Source organism: Pecten maximus, chromosome 2, assembly GCF_902652985.1.
Source record: "Pecten maximus chromosome 2, xPecMax1.1, whole genome shotgun sequence".
Taxonomy (NCBI): Eukaryota; Metazoa; Mollusca; class Bivalvia; order Pectinida; family Pectinidae; genus Pecten; species Pecten maximus.
In genome coordinates this window covers 34,238,459-34,255,006 of record NC_047016.1, presented here as the reverse complement: position 1 = coordinate 34,255,006, position 16,548 = coordinate 34,238,459, and the positions used below count along the sequence as shown (strand labels likewise).

At 34.5% G+C, this 16,548-nt stretch overlaps 1 protein-coding gene across 1 annotated transcript in view; it reads left to right on the top strand.

Annotated features, from left to right (window-relative positions):
• The window catches only part of LOC117321874, a 61,894-nt gene extending 45,583 nt beyond the window's left edge, over positions 1–16,311 (top strand). Inside the window, exons 38-54 of the mRNA XM_033876480.1 lie at positions 746–853; positions 1,345–1,515; positions 2,064–2,237; positions 2,852–3,035; positions 4,083–4,300; positions 5,524–5,698; positions 7,542–7,661; positions 8,129–8,251; positions 8,570–8,665; positions 8,905–8,966; positions 9,866–9,980; positions 10,395–10,511; positions 11,946–12,068; positions 12,527–12,691; positions 14,093–14,314; positions 15,231–15,424; positions 16,122–16,311. Coding sequence (XP_033732371.1) covers positions 746–853; positions 1,345–1,515; positions 2,064–2,237; positions 2,852–3,035; positions 4,083–4,300; positions 5,524–5,698; positions 7,542–7,661; positions 8,129–8,251; positions 8,570–8,665; positions 8,905–8,966; positions 9,866–9,980; positions 10,395–10,511; positions 11,946–12,068; positions 12,527–12,691; positions 14,093–14,314; positions 15,231–15,424; positions 16,122–16,175 — 2,421 coding nt within the window. The 3' untranslated portion in view covers positions 16,176–16,311. The remainder of the gene's footprint in view (positions 1–745; positions 854–1,344; positions 1,516–2,063; positions 2,238–2,851; positions 3,036–4,082; positions 4,301–5,523; positions 5,699–7,541; positions 7,662–8,128; positions 8,252–8,569; positions 8,666–8,904; positions 8,967–9,865; positions 9,981–10,394; positions 10,512–11,945; positions 12,069–12,526; positions 12,692–14,092; positions 14,315–15,230; positions 15,425–16,121) is intronic.
• The last annotated feature ends 237 nt before the right edge of the window (positions 16,312–16,548 follow it).

Below are 16,548 nucleotides of genomic sequence, written 5' to 3'. Positions count from 1 at the left end.
TAAGTACTTAAGTGTTTTTTTTTTGTATTTTCAGAGTGATAATGCTTTTCCTAGGTGTATAAAAATTCCGTCTCGAAATTTAAACATAAGGTTTTTCTTCAAAACCGATTCCTTCTGTGATATAACACTGCATGAAATTATTATTTGTTAGGACAACATATTATATACTTAAAGGTTAATTTAGGTACACATTTGATTGGAATATAAGTGCATGAACCCATGAACAGATTCAGCTCTTAAGCAAATTATTGTAGCATGTTAAGTTCTAGGCCCATTCAGGGTAAGGGGTGAAAATAGCTTTTTAAACTGATCTAACATACTTTTTTATTTGGATTTTTGTACGATATAAAGTTGGACGTGTTCGATGCTAGTTGATATGCCAGATTGTTCTGTTGTCACCACCCTTCTTCCCATTTTGAAAATGTGACAATCTAGATTGGACCTAGATTTGTATGGCGGGTGTCCCCGATTACTATATATTTCAATGGTTTCCGTGCAAATGAATACATCTGTCCGCATGTTGCCGTTGTTTTATCGGTGTTAAGTTAAGATTACGGCTTCTGAGCAATTTGAAGTCAAATATTTGTTTTCAAAATATCGCATGAATTATTCAGCAGAATCAATTGATATTTATACAATAGACCAATAATATTTAGTTCCATTCCTGATCAGATACGGGTGACCTGGGTCTCGTGTTTGTTTATATTAAGATGGATCCCTTTTAATCTTTCATTTCTGTTTTCAGACGTTGAATCTTAAGCAGGGTGGCAAGGTTTGGTACAACAAACAGTGGTATCCCGTACCAAGCAGGCCAGATGAGCATATTGACTTCCGTAGATTTGGCAACTGGATCGTAAGTCAGGAATTCTGCTATACTGTGACGTCATTCTATCTTTGACATAACGTTTTTCCAATATTGCTGAAAAAAAATTTGTTGAGACGACGTTCAGTGTTGTTCATAATGCACGCCACAATGACGGCTTTTTGTCATAATAAATTGTTACTGCTACACAATAATATTTTATCCATATTTTATTCGCGGTAACGATTTTGCTTATATAAAACTACCTAATTAATTAATGAGAAGTGAATTCCATAAAACTTGAAACAATACGCTTACAGTAAACTTATCTAAACAAATCTAGTACATACATTTTTGAACATCTAAAGCAAATATATTTCATTAGCACTCACGGCAGTTTTGTAAAGAGTACATATGCATATAAAATCACTCATAAAGAGACAACATTTAAAAGTTAAAAATGTGCAGACAGAGTAAATATTGTATACAGTCAAACGTAAATATGATGGTGATGCAAAAGTCTATTTTTTAATCACATATAGCAAGTCTATACCAGTATCGGTGTTCGTGTAAATTGGGACGGAGACCAGGTCGTTGAAGTTATGCTCCCTGACAGTTACCTAGATAGCACATGTGGTCTCTGTGGAAATTACAACATGAACCCGCATGATGACTGGGAGATTGGAGACCATTGTCCAACAGCAGGAAGTATTGTAAGTATTTCAAATTTGATGTTGTACACAAACTTACATTTTCCTGCTTATCCCTTCCGTCTACTTGTTCTTCATTTAGGTTTATACAATTGTTTATATTTTTTCCTCTTTTTATCATGTTTTTATTTAGAGTTCAGGTTTCGTTATTCCGTCGGTATTCCCGGTTATATTTGCATGGATTATATGTTTATTGTTGCCAACAACCTACCTTTATCAGCGTAAATTCTACATCAGGTCTTTTTAATGCCCTTTAAAAACATCATTTCTCCTGTATTTAAGTAAAAATGTCAGTATCAGATGAAAGTTCCTCTTTTGATATCTAGTGGACCAAATAGTTCTAGTGCTTCTTCTATAAATGTTTAAAATTCAATGAATTCACCAGAGCTAGATATTGAACTCATGTATGTGATTTATTTTGATTTTCTTTTATTAATTTTAGATTTTTCAATTTAATGTCAATAGTTTGCAACTCACATATGACGGCAGAAATATGACATATACATTCTCTGTTGAAGTATTGAAGTAAGTTAGTAATTGCTTATTTGCAGACAAACAACGCTAATATATTTGGGAATTCGTACGTGGTACCCGAGTACAAGGCAAGTCATCCCCATTGTGATGCTGACTGTAATGCGCCAGAACCGCCCGAGGAATGTACAGACATGGAGAAGAAGGAGGCTACCGACTACTGTAACAAACTATTCCTCAACCCCAGCTTTCAGGTAATATTGAATGCTTGCAAGGCGTATACCGAAGTATGATAGCATGTACATTGTTACAATTGCATGAAAAAATCTTCAGTTTTCAATTTCACGTTCATGGTCATGGCAGAGGCATACCGACCTAGGCTAAGACACACACTTTCTTTGAATTATTTTGAGTTGATAATATAACTTATATATCGATGTCTTACTGCATATCAATATTGGTCTATAATTTTCAAGCAAACCGGCTAGAGGAAACATAATTATGTATCATAATGAGTGGATGTAAGTATTTATCTTATCGTGGTGATTAATCTATTGGTTGTTGTCGATAATGAAGTATTACACTTACCCTTCCGAAACATCTGGTCTAATTATACTCTTTCAGGAACATACTGATACTTTTGCTCGCACTTTGTCCTCGTTTTATTGATCTTTGGGTTGCGATTACGGAGGGAAAGGAAGACAAAACTTTACTCATATACAGCTCATGTTTAGAACTTATGTTCTCCGTCGTAGAATCACCAACAAGAAAATAGTACCATCCCCCAACTACCACCTTTCAAACCATGTGTCTAAAATTGGATACGTTTACATTTTGCAATTCATTCAAAGTATTCATTACTTTACAGGAATGTTTGGCAGTAATACCCAAAACTACACTTGACAGTTTTGTAACATCTTGTGTGACCGACTTGTGTTTGGTAAAAGAAGATTTTGACACGATAGTGTGTAGCCATGCCAGAAGTATGGTCAAGGAATGCTCCGACAATTATAAAACTATCGTTACTGAATGGAGATCCATAGATTTCTGCGGTAAGGACAATAAGATATGTATTCATTACAATGTTGTCACGAATAATGGCACCTGTTGACTCGTGCATTCATCATTCGGGATCTTTATTATTAATCGCTCAATTATATTAGGTCAGATTTTGTTAGTTTATATCAGAAATGTGTTTCAATATGATATTAATTTGATTATTACATCAGTTTACCAAAAATAAAAGAGAAAGTACCAATAATTTGAGTGTGTGTATTGGTCGTATTGTTTCTGACGTATTCTTATCGATCTGATGAATCCAAATTCTTAGTATGTCTTTATATTGAAAAATAGCCAATATTTCCTAAGTAATTTCTAACTCACAACTTCGATGCACTTTTATGGGGTACCTCTTGACTTTTTATTCATTTTATTGATATAACCAAAACAGTTATGAAGGTATTCTACCCATGTCGCTTGTTCAAACTCACTACAGAAGGGATATTTTGATGGTGACAATAGTTTTGAATGTCATTATAAGTGTCCTTATAGGTATAGATCAACAAGAAATTTTGCAACTTATGTGGAATATCCTTTTTATAGATGGCATCACATAGAATCATTTTCAGCTTCTGAATTTATTTTTGTGTAGAAGATTTCGGTAATATCAACAATATCTAATGAATAGATTATATTACCCTCAATGAATTGTTGACATCTACTGGAACCGCTGATCCTCTCTATTAGAAAGCGAATGTTATGCTGTCTCATTTCTTTGAACATAATATTTGATTAAGTGACCTCACTAAATCAATTACGTAATACATATCTTATTTCACCCAATCGTTATTATGATATCAACATTTCATTATGGTCATATCATCTTCTTTGTTTGAATAGATTATATCACCTAATCAAAATTGTTAATACCACTAAATGTTAGATTTTAACATAATAAATTGATCATCAATAAATGACCTACACGGCATTTTTTATACTATCTCTAAAATAGAATGAAATGTTAGATGTAGTTAAATGAATATACCTTTTCCAAAATAGAAAATGAATTAATAAAAATAACACAAACATTATCCTTTCAGATATTACATGCGGAGTGAACATGGAATATTCATATTGCGGATACTCACCAGAGCAGGGAACCTGCTATGATGTTGAAAGTACTAATCCACTTCCTGTTATAAACGACACATGTCGTGAAGGTTGCTACTGCAAGGACGGTTACGTCATGGATACTTCCGCTACAGAATGCGTTAGTAAAGATGATTGTGGATGTATCTATAAAGGACGGTATTACCAGGTAACTCTAATACAGTACCCAGATATAAAACCGGATCTTTTTACGATGACCATAGATTTTTGAAAGCATTATGTTTTCAGTGTATGTTATTTGAATCATTTTGGCTAGCGCACGTGTATTCAAGGTGTCAATGCGTTTTCTCACAGGGATAGAAACATTTGTTTTTGTTTTTGAAAGAGTGTTGAGAAACAACATGACTGCCTCGATTTCGAGATTGAGATATCTTAATCTTCTCCTTGATAAATAAACTCCTTGTGGAAATTGTTAGTTGAACGAACAAATGTGCAATTTGAAAAAAAGTGATTTTTGTAAGTAAATATTTACACCAATAGTGATTGTTGTTATGTAAATGTTTACACCAATAGCGATTGTTGTTATGTAAATATTTACACAAATAGTGATTGTTGTTTGGTAAATATTTACATCAACAGTGATTGTTGTAACTAAATATTTACCTCAACAGTAATTGTTGTAATTAATTATTTACACAAATAGTTATTGTTCTTAGGAAAATATTTACATCAACCGTAATTGTTGTTATGTAAATATTTGCACCAATAGTGAGCGTTGTTATGTAAATATTTACACCAATAGTGAGCGTAGTTATGTAAATATTTACACCAATAGTGATTGCTGTTTGGTAAATATTTACATCAACAGTGATTGTTGTAATAAAATATTTACATCAATAGTGATTGTTGTTAGGAAAATATTTGCACCAACAGTGGTTGTAGTATTTACACCAATAGTATGTAATTAAGTAAATGTTTTCACCAATAGTGATTGTTGTAAGTTATTACACTAATAGTGACTGTTGTAAGTTATTACTCCAATAGTGACTGTTGTAAGTTATTACTCCAATAGTGATTGTTGTAAGTTATTACACCAATAGTGATTGTTGTAAGTTATTACACCAATAGTGATTGTTGTAAGTTATTACACCAATAGTGACTGTTGTAAGTTATTACACCAATAGTGATTGTTGTAAGTTATTACACCAATAGTGATTGTTGTAAGTTATTACACCAATAGTGACTGTTGTAAGTTATTACACCAATAGTGACTGTTGTAAGTTATTACACCAATAGTGATTGTTGTAAGTTATTACACCAATAGTGACTGTTGTAAGTTATTACACCAATAGTGATTGTTGTAAGTTATTACACCAATAGTGATTGTTGTAAGTTATTACACAAATAGAGGTTCTTGCTTTGTTTCCGTAGGTTGGGGAACAATTTGTTACCGAAGATTGTGAGGAGAGATGGACATGTCTAGATACACACAAGTTTTCAAAAACCAAGCTGAAATGTCATGAACTATCAGAATGCAAACTATCAGGAGGTATATACGGGTGCCACTGCAATCCAGGCTACATCATGGTGAACGATGTATGCATATGTAAGTAGCATCTATTGTTACAGGTGATATAGAAATATTGATGATTAAAGATGCTAATCCGGAGACAGCGTATAAACTTATAAACTGTTTGTCAAACACACACAAAACAACAAACAAACAAAAACAACAACAAAAAACAAACAAAAAACCAAAAAAGTACAAAAATAATTGGCATACGAAGGTTGTTTTTTTCCCCCCTTTTTGTCACACAGTCTTCGTCAGCTGAATGTGTAGCTGGTAAGTGTCAGCCCTGTGTAGTGTCACGTGCAGATGGACAATCAAGTGACACTAGGAGAGAATTGTACACAGGTGGTAGGTCCTGCCCCTCGTCTCTGTTCAATGATGGTCGTCCGTCTCTTGTTCAATAGAAATAGCTTCTTTGATTCACCTTTTTATGTGTTGTTCTTCAGTTATCAGGATTCAAGCATTGGTGGGATTGATGGTATGACCCGTGTAGCTAAAATGTTCATGAATTGCTGAAATTTGTGTTCTTTCATTCTGATGTCTAGTGATATGTCTGTTTCTCCTAATAGTCCTTGTTGCAATGTTCACATTTAATATAGTAGACTACAACACGCTTTTTTTTATTTTTCAGTTTTATCTTTCACATATGTAAGTTGTTGTCTGATGGAATTGTAAGGTTTTCGGTAGATGTTCACTCGATGCTTTCTGAAGATTCTGTGCAAGGTCTCAGATGTACAACGTATATAAGGAAGACCAATCTTCACTTTTTCATTATTATTCCTTGTCTGTTGGTTGGGGATTTTCTTCTTTTTTGGGTATCCATTGGTCCGTAAAGCTGCCTTGATGTGTTTACTCTGTATTTTTGTCATCTTTGTTGGTTACCAGTTTCTTGGCTCGATGGAATAATGTTTTTACAACCGATAGCAATAACCTTGGTGGAACCATTATCGCTAATACGGATGCAAGTATCCAGAAAAGGGATCATGCCGTCTTACTCACATTCGGATGTAAATTTGATGTGTTTGTCTATCTTATTCATGTGGTCTGAGAACCCATCTATGTGGTATTTGTGGAGTTTGATCATGGTATCATATACGTACCGGAACAAAATTGATGGTGGGTTCTTAGCTGTTTCAAGCGCATGTTTCTCGAAATGCTAGCAACGATAGGTGAGACAGGTGATCTTATAGCCGCTCCCCGTAAAATGTCACTTACACACAAAATATGTGCTGTTGAGGCATAACTCTAACAGTTTACACACGGTATTGACATCCAGTTCTGTCCAATTACTTGGAATATTTTGACTGAGTCTCACAGCTTTCGTCAGCCGAATGTGTCGTTGAGAAGTGGTCAGCTCTGTGTATAAAATTATCATAATATTAACAATTCAGAGAACATTTATAATTGTAAATAGTGACAGTGCTAAAGTTACATACCAAATATAGTGGCTGAGTACGACAGAATTTCTTCTGACTGCGATTAATTGTGTATTAGGACTCCACTTGGTTTCGTCTCCGCCGTCTTATTGACGAACGTACGTAACGCCAAATTTTAGTAGCGCTCCGGTGGCTTTATTCCTTGAGGGGTTTGGATCAAACTGTACACAATTATAAAGGAACATGATATCAAAGACAAGTTCGAGTTTCAGGGTTTTGGATCAAGGTCACAGTTACTTTTCTTTAACGGGGACCGGTTTGGAACATGTATTGCTTAGGCACTTAAAAGATTTTAAAAATCCAACTATTTAAAGTAAAAAATGTTACTTTTGTTAAAGTATAAAACTATATAAGATCATGTTCTCGTTTCCAATTGATCGTAGTAACTGATTGTGATATTAGCATTTTGAATAATGACCTCTGGTGCTTTTTACCCCTTTTAGTTGACCCGTGTGGATCGGAGCCCTGTAAGGAATTCCCGGATGCCGAGTGCAAGATGGTTGGAGATAGCTACGTATGTCAGTGTAAGATGGGCTTCCAAGGAGATTGCAAGAACTGTGAAGGTACAGTACGTCATGTCAGCTCTAATACACTAAACAATTAATAGAATTGTATCGCAATCGTATCATTTCATCCACAATCAATTATCCTAACACCGGTACAGCTCCTATAGATAACAGAGAGGTTTCAACAAGCATTTTGTGCATATCCTGTCTGAATTTGCACTGGAAAAAATGTTTTGAGTATAAACTATATTTAACGAGAGTAAATTTCTAAAATCACAGCACTTAACCGCATGTTTCCGCACGAAATAAGTGGAAAAGAACTAAAATATAAAGTACAATGCAACGAAAATAAAAATAAACGAAAGTAAAAACACTTCATTTGAAAAATTAAAAGAGAGAGAGAGAGAGAGAGGGTCAAAGCATTTAGCCTCGTCCTATAAAGAATATCCATGTATGTGCATTTGTGCTAATATACCCGTAACAATGTACTTAAACATTTGTTGTTACTATTCACTTTCGTTCAGATATTGATGAGTGTAAAACAAAGACACACAACTGTACAAGATATGCTGCATGTAAGAACACGCCCGGTTCCTTCACATGTACATGTCGTGCAGGCTACAAGAAGAATGGGGAGAGGTGTGACGGTAGGTTCATATACTTCTTAAGTGTATTTCAAATAAGCAAAATTTAATTTGACACTTTAATGCCGGAAATATATTTTTTGTAAACTTGCATACCCGAGACAACGTTATTCAAATATTGTGCTTTTCAATAATTGATAATTATTGTGATAAATATTTAAACAAAATTTAATACAAACGTTTATATATTTAAACACATATATGTCATAAAAGATAAGAAAGGTGAATAATTTTCCTGCATAATTTAATATCAAAATATCACAATAACAGACGAAGCATGTGATTATAAAACTAATGAATGCTTTATTGAAAATGTTTTAGACGTCAATGAATGCAACAATGATGCCCTACATGATTGTCCAGATGGAACGAAATGCTACAACACCATTGGCGGATACGCGTGCATGCCATGCAGTGGTTAGTCAAACCCTAGATAGAATGTCACGAATTGCAAGAAATATACTTTAATTACACGTATGAACCACATTTCTCATAGAAGCAAACAATTAAGTAGAAATGGTTCCATAATATGTTATATCCTTTCACTGATAGAAAATCCTCCGAAAGTGGTATTTAGATGAATTGTATTATGAAATAGGTATGTTTTGTGGAGATGATGTGGGGATAGGTACTGATTCTTACATGCAATATTGCAGATACTACACCGGGGAAAAAATGCTGTTACTGTACAGGTCCTCGTTGTAAGGAGGAGGGTCAGGTAAGTCGGGCATATTGATATATACATGTACATGTATGTGACATTATTTCTCTCAAGTACGTTGATGAACTGAACTTACTAATTAAAGTTCCATAAAATATATCACCGTATGACGTAATTGATGATATATTTTGCAAATAAACTATAAAATAGTTATGCCAGTATATTCGACAAACTCATTTTCTATTATTTATATAGTTTTATCTCTTGTTAGAAATATTTACAAGAACCATTCGTCGAATTTTACGCATGATTTGTGTGAGAGATGTCTCCTTTGACAACGTTTAAAGTTTTAGGTCATTTGAAACGAAGGGACATGATTGTCTATAGCCATCGTGCTCCTTAGACATTTTCACATTTTCGACATATTCTCATAAACTCCTGAACCAATTTCAATGAAATGTTGTAGAAACCCTCCATGGGCAAAGGGCAACCAGTGAATCATATGGTCCTAATGTCCCAGGGCCAGAGGGACGGGATCGAAAAATAAGTTGACTGAAATTTCAAAATTCTTCCCGAAATCCAGATATATTAGAATCCAATTCACTTCAAAGATAGAAGGATGTTTTACTATAATTTTGAAAACTATGACATTTGGGTCTCGCGTTTCCCCACTCGGAAAAGGGTATACTGAAAAATGATGTTTTGGCTATATCTTGTTTATGTTCAATTGGAAATTAGTCAATCTTGTATGAAACTTTCAGCACAGGCTGTCAGTCTCAGGATATGTATACATTGACACATCCCCACCCCCAGGTGCTTATGGGCAGATCCAGATATATCTAGTACTCGTCAGAAATGGAAAAGTCTTCAGGTGTTTGATCATAATTGTGAAATTCATTATTTATTACCCCTTCCTAATTAGGAGGCCTGAATACATACGTTAATATTACTTACAGGTGTGCGGAACTGATGGTATTACTTATCCCTCGGCGAAAGCTCTAATTATAAGTAGATGTGAAAAGAACTTGAAATGGCACGAACTACAAGTCGAGTATCATGGACATTGTAAAGGTAAGTTGTATGTACATTTATTTATACAGTAAATGCACATATTAATGCCTGTCATATTTATTCAAATACATGTGTTACAGTAATAAGTCCAATACAATGGACAGCGCGAGATGACCTATTATCCAACGGAAGAAAACAATATGAAATCAATGGATACGGTCAAATTATCTAACAAAAATCTCTTAGACTTATTGAAGAAAAGTACATATATTCAAAGAGATTAATCAAGTCTGCGTATATCATTAATTATTTCAGTGATGAATTTTTATATCAAGCTATTGAATTGAAATATTATAAAAATGACGCTGAACAATAAAAGTTTTATATCAAGCTATTGAATTGAAATATTATAAAAATGACGCTGAACAATACAAGTACAATGAATTTGAGTCGGGACATACTATTTTGCTCCAGATGGTTGTAATATTACGGAGTGTCCACCAAGACAATCCTGCTTCATAGACCCAGTGACACAGAAACCTGTTTGTGTATGTGATACTTGTGACACAAGTGATCCGGAAAATACAGAACGTAAGTAGTATATCCCATACCATCACAGAGACATGTACCATAGAAAAATTAAATAGTCATATACCATACCAACATTATAGTAAAAATATATAGCATAAAATAGTAGATAGTTATTTTTGCTTTAGAAAAACTCGTTATTACGTATCATACCTCAGCAAATACATATATACCATAGCAATACTAAATAAACATGGATGCAAGAGCAAATAATTATGTACCATATTAAATACTTATGTGTCATAGCAACAGTAAATAGTTACATGTATATACCGTAGCAACAGTAAACATTAAATACTTACATGTATGTGCCATAACAACACAAAATAGTAACATGCATGTACAATAGCAACAGTAAATACTTACATTTATATACCATATCAACACAGTAAATAGTTACATCTATGTATCAGTGCAATATAGCATGTTATATTATAATAGCAATAGTAAATAGGTATTTACCATAGCAACAGTAAGATGATATGGACCATAGCAACAGTAAGATGGTATGTACCTTAGCAACAGTAAGATGGTATGGACCATAGCAACTGTAAGATGTTAAGTGCCATAGCAATTGTAAAATGCCATTTACCATAGAAAAAGTAAGTAGTTATGTATCATTACAAGGTATTATAACGATGGACGTTTATGTATACATAGATACATGTCTTTGAATACTAACACTGCTGTTTTAGAATTAACTTTTAACTTAAATCAGCAATGCCAATGTCAGTTTTACTTAAGAATTGAACTGTATTTGTATGGTATTTATGATCTATTTTAATGCCAAAGCTTAGCAAGCAAGCAACATAATGTAACGCACATTTTGTTGTTTGCTTGCTAAGCTCTGGTATTCAAATAGATCATAAATACCATACAAAAACAGTTCAACGCTTATATTTACATTACTTTTACTTTTTTTATTTTTTAAATGCTATAATTCATATTTAAAATTCATAATTCCCGCCCCTTACCGACAGTCGGCAGATTTTTTTGTCAGTCATTGGAACAGCCGGAACATGGTCGCGTGCTTTTTGGCAAACAAAATAGTACATGGATTTTTTTTTTTTAAACTCAATTTTGTTAATTATTTTATTATATTTACATTCTATTTATCTGTCACCCAAATTGTATTCATATCGACTGTATACTACCATTTGGTAACAGTTCAATGCTTAAATCAACGTAATGCGCAAATGGCATATTTTTATAACAAAAAGTGTAGACAAAAGAATAAGTCGTTAAACTTAATTATCCTGATATTGTAGTTCTAGGTTGTGTTGTATTAATACGCTGATAAGTGTAGCGCGTGATGGATGGCATTTAAACGTACATCAATGCCAGAGCTCTCAAAAAGACTATAGAGTGACAATGCCAGACAAATGTAAATACATCTGTATATCTAAATGTGTGTGTATTTTTGTGTATTTACTACAGGACCCGTGTGTACAGACACGCTACGATTGTACCCCAATATGTGTGCTTTTATTAAGTCTATGTGTAACGGTGATACTGACTCTGTACCAAGTTTTGACACTGGACCATGCGAGGGAATACGATGTGAGCATAAGTAGCTTTGCTATGTCCAAATATGCTTTATTTCATATGCATGAATTATAAACGTCATTTTCCATTCTTCTCTTTTTTTTCTTTTTTTTTTAATTGCGCGTTTTCAAGAACAATTAATTTTAGTGTTAACTCAAGATGAGAATCGTTTATGAGGTCTTCATTCCGCTAGCATTTATTCCAAAAATGTTCCAAACAACTTTTAATAATATTCGTGATAAAGTATTAAAGAATAACCTCTGATTATTCAATTTTGATTTAATTTCAATTTCGCATAATTTCTTTACGTTACATCACAAATAAAAAAACATACCTTGATATATATTTTTATATTACATATACAACAATTTCAGCATTTCCGTGTCTCTGATAGTCATTATTTGGTGGTGTCCTGATTTGTGCTTTTTATGATATAAATTAATGTTGAGAAATTGGTTGTTTCGTGAACACAGCTTATATACCGGTCACGAACTGGAGCCCGTGGAGTCCATGCTCCACCACATGTGGTGTTGGGGAGAAAACACGCTCGAGAGAAAGACTGGATGGTCAATTCTACGGAGCCTACAAATTTCAGTTGGAAGCAGTCGCCAAGTGTTACAATGACCCGTGTATCGACTGTAAGTATTCCAGAACTACATGTAGCTGGTCTGTCAATATTAACAGGAAAAAACGAAAAGAAGTTCGGTTTTTCTAATGTAACTTTTTTTTTTTTTTTTTTTGATAAAAAAACACATTTTATTCATATTACACATAATACATGTATATACAATACAATAGGTGTCCTCTCGCAGGAGGGCTTTCACTCATTCATTCATATTTTTCTACTTTCACTCGTCATCCTTACAATCAGCATATTTTCACTTTTTCTCGTTTTATGGATATTTACATTTTGTTTATTTATTAATTTTTTTTATAACATTAATGAAATAGAAATCTATATAGATAACAATAATAATCAGTAAAGAAAGGAATTGGTAGATTAATCTCACTATCTCGGAACACCTTGGATGTAACTTTTAGATACGTGGTCTTAATGCAATATAATTTCACACTAAACTTCCTCCGTGTACTGTGAAAATGTTCGTCAGTTAAAATTCAGTCGACCCTGGCCCCGCTCAACGCTGCATACTTTTAGCAGATTTTTCAAGAAAACGTGCATCCGGGGTACTCTTGACCAATTGTGCCGGTAAATCAAGCAATATGGTGTACGTCAAGTTCTGAGGCTTAAGTAACGGAAAGCAACAGATTCGGGGAGAGTATGTTATGATATGGGCAGAGATATCTCAAGAAGTGAAAACACCTTTCGTTTTATTCATGGTAATTTTACAGCAGTAAGATATCGGGATCAGGTCTTGAGACCTCACGCTCTTCCTCATATCCATCAACGTAACCCTATGTTGCAGCAGGACAACGCGAGGCCCCATGATGCCAGGGTTTGTCGTGACTTTCTGGCTCAAAACAACGATCCAGTTCTTGATTGGCCACCATACAGTCCAGATATGTCCCCAATCGAGCATTTGTGGGACGAGCTAGACATAAGGGTTAGGAAGCGCTTATTCAGGAGTGGAATAATATCCCTCAAATGGCACTAAACACCTTTGTTGGGTCATTGTTAAGAAGAATAAGAACAGCATCTGCTGTCAGGGGTGGGCAAACACGCGACTGATTTGGATCAGGAAATGGCGAAGGGTACCCTTGTCTTAACCGTCTGTGATAGGACAAATGATCAAATTATACTCACTAATTATGAAATAATGCAAAAACCCACACCATGAACACGTCATCAAAGATTCATGTAAAAAAAACTATCGGAAATGATTTTGCGTTTCTTTCTTCTGCTAGTATATTTGGAGTATGGTTCTTGAAATCATACATTTCAGTAATTGTATGTGATCCGAGTTTTTTCATAAACTTATACAAGGTGTAATAGAGATTGTATACATTGAGTTTTGATAATAGTTGTAACCACCAAATATGATTTATCTATTGTGTTCACACTAAAGTCGTTTCGTTTACAGCCCCGTGTTCTAATTCAACGTGCAACGTTTCTGAAGTGTGCCTCATTGATGCATATGGCGAGGCCAGTTGTGAATGTCCCGACTGTATCTACCATGGTGACGAACCAGTGTGCGCGATGATTGCCGGACGTCATCACAGCTTCCGTAACCCATGTGAAGCCCATAAGGAGGCTTGTGAGAGCGGGGAACCCTTCTCTATTGTCAACGAAGGAAAATGTGGCAGTAAGTGTCTCTAACATGTTATATCCTCAATCATCCATTCCCATTTAGTAGGAGTATCACATTACTTGTCGTTCACGATATTTTTGACAAAGTATCGTCAAGAAATCTAAGAATGGCCGAGATCATTCCGCCTATGACAAACGACACGTCTTTCTTGAAAGCCCCTTCCCAATATGAGGCCTACTGATTGTCGGACAAATCTACCTCTTTACGGCAAATCAAACAAGGATGTTTAGATCACCGCTGATGACTGACACAGACTCATTTGCTATCATTCGTAAACATGTAATTTTACCTTTGTATGACCGCCCCTGTTGCGTGCCGGGCAAGCGATACAAGAATTTGTTTTTTACTGATAAGGCATAAAACAACTGTTTTATTACCCGAATTATCCACTGGATCCAAATATAGTCTATTTTCAAATAATTTAAACGCTTTTATGTCCCGAGCTCTGCGTAAAATGTCTTCAGTAGACTCTTTAATTCCGACTTTGGTGCATGTTCGAACTCCACAGTTGACTTCCCTTTGGCCTCACAGTACGCTGTAAGAATTCTTCATACCTTTTTATGACATTATTTGTGTTAGCCGAATCCCCGTTTTCATTTGTATCCAACAAACCATGGTTCGAGATTTTTTCGAATCTTTCCGTCTTCGAATAACCAGCCATCACTAGGCGTTTCTAGAGATACTGTTTACAAATCACAATCAGAAAGACACTTCATTGTTATCATTTGAATGTGTGGGCACGTGCGAATGTCAATATGTTTGAGCACTGACAGGTTTGTTACGATTTTCTAGCTCCTTAATTTACTTTTAGAAAGAGATTCAGGTAACACTTTAATGTATGACACTATCGATAATCAATACCCTAAAAATATTCTGTTAACGAAATAGTAATTTCATATTTGCATTACAGGTACTCCTTTGAATTGTACTATCATGCCAGATATGAAGGTTCTGAGCAGTCCAGGCTGTACAAGCCTCAGAATAAATAAAGCCAAATGTTCCGGTGGATGTGGGCCCTTCTCAAACTACTGCTGCAATAAGCGCAAGACAGTAATGAAAACGTTCACGCTTGATTGTGGAGAGAACGAGCCAGCTCCCCAAATCGTAAGTGCATTATTTCTCGAATCCTATCTTTGTATTTTCTGATCGTGACGTGTATTTTACCATACTGTTAATGCTATATAACACTGGCTGCTTGAAACATGTTCATTAGTTGATGGAAAAATATCGTTACTTTAAATAAAAGTCTGAAATGCCCGAAGAACGTTTTAAGTTAAGACCTAGATGAAGTTTTAAAATTTACATCAAACTTAAAATGGTTTAACTTATTAACATTTGTTTGTACTGTATAGACTGTTCAGAATTCGTATTCGCGAATTTCGTGGGTCAAAAAAGCAACGCGATATTCCTGTATTACAAAAAAACTAATAAAGATTTACGGAGGAGAGATTAGCGCAAAACTGCTACTGCTACAAAAGCTTACCCAGTGCACATATGTAACATTATATAAGATACAAGTTGTTTCAGATGGAAATGAAATACATTAATGACTTCATTTATAATCACCCTTGAACACAAAGACTGTCAATGGGAACAACTGGATGTCATGTCTATTTGATTGGATAAAGTACTGTGAAATCATTAGCAAATTAAATCTGGATTTAGTGTATTTTAACGAAAATGCATGAAAAACGGTTTGCAGGGTATTTAATAGGAACTTCATTTGTGGTTATAATTAGCTGCCAAAATTTATCAAACATTTTGTTTGATTTTAACATTCCTTCTGTTTTTGCTGTTTCAGGAGGAGATAACGGAATCCTGTGAATGCGATCGGTTGGATCTCGAAGAAGATTAAATTCAAATCTAATGAGATACAGTAGTTACTGTTTATATAATACGTGTCACATCTCAATTCTCTGGTCTTTTTGTTCAGTGTTTCGTGACATTCATTACCATTTTCTTGATTAAAGAATCACACAAAAACCACTTTATTTTGAGTGCATTATTGTTATTTTGAAATACCATGATTATATGTTAATAGATCTCTGTTAACTATGAAATATACCTTACCCGACTGACTTGTTGGAAGATACATTACAAATAGTCCCTCATTCAGAGCTCATTTGGTTGAACTTTCAAACCCGATCTATCTGGTCCCGTCCTACCTAATGAGCCGCACTCATTTTGTCATTGAAAATTGTACAATGTACACACAAGATGTTATCAAA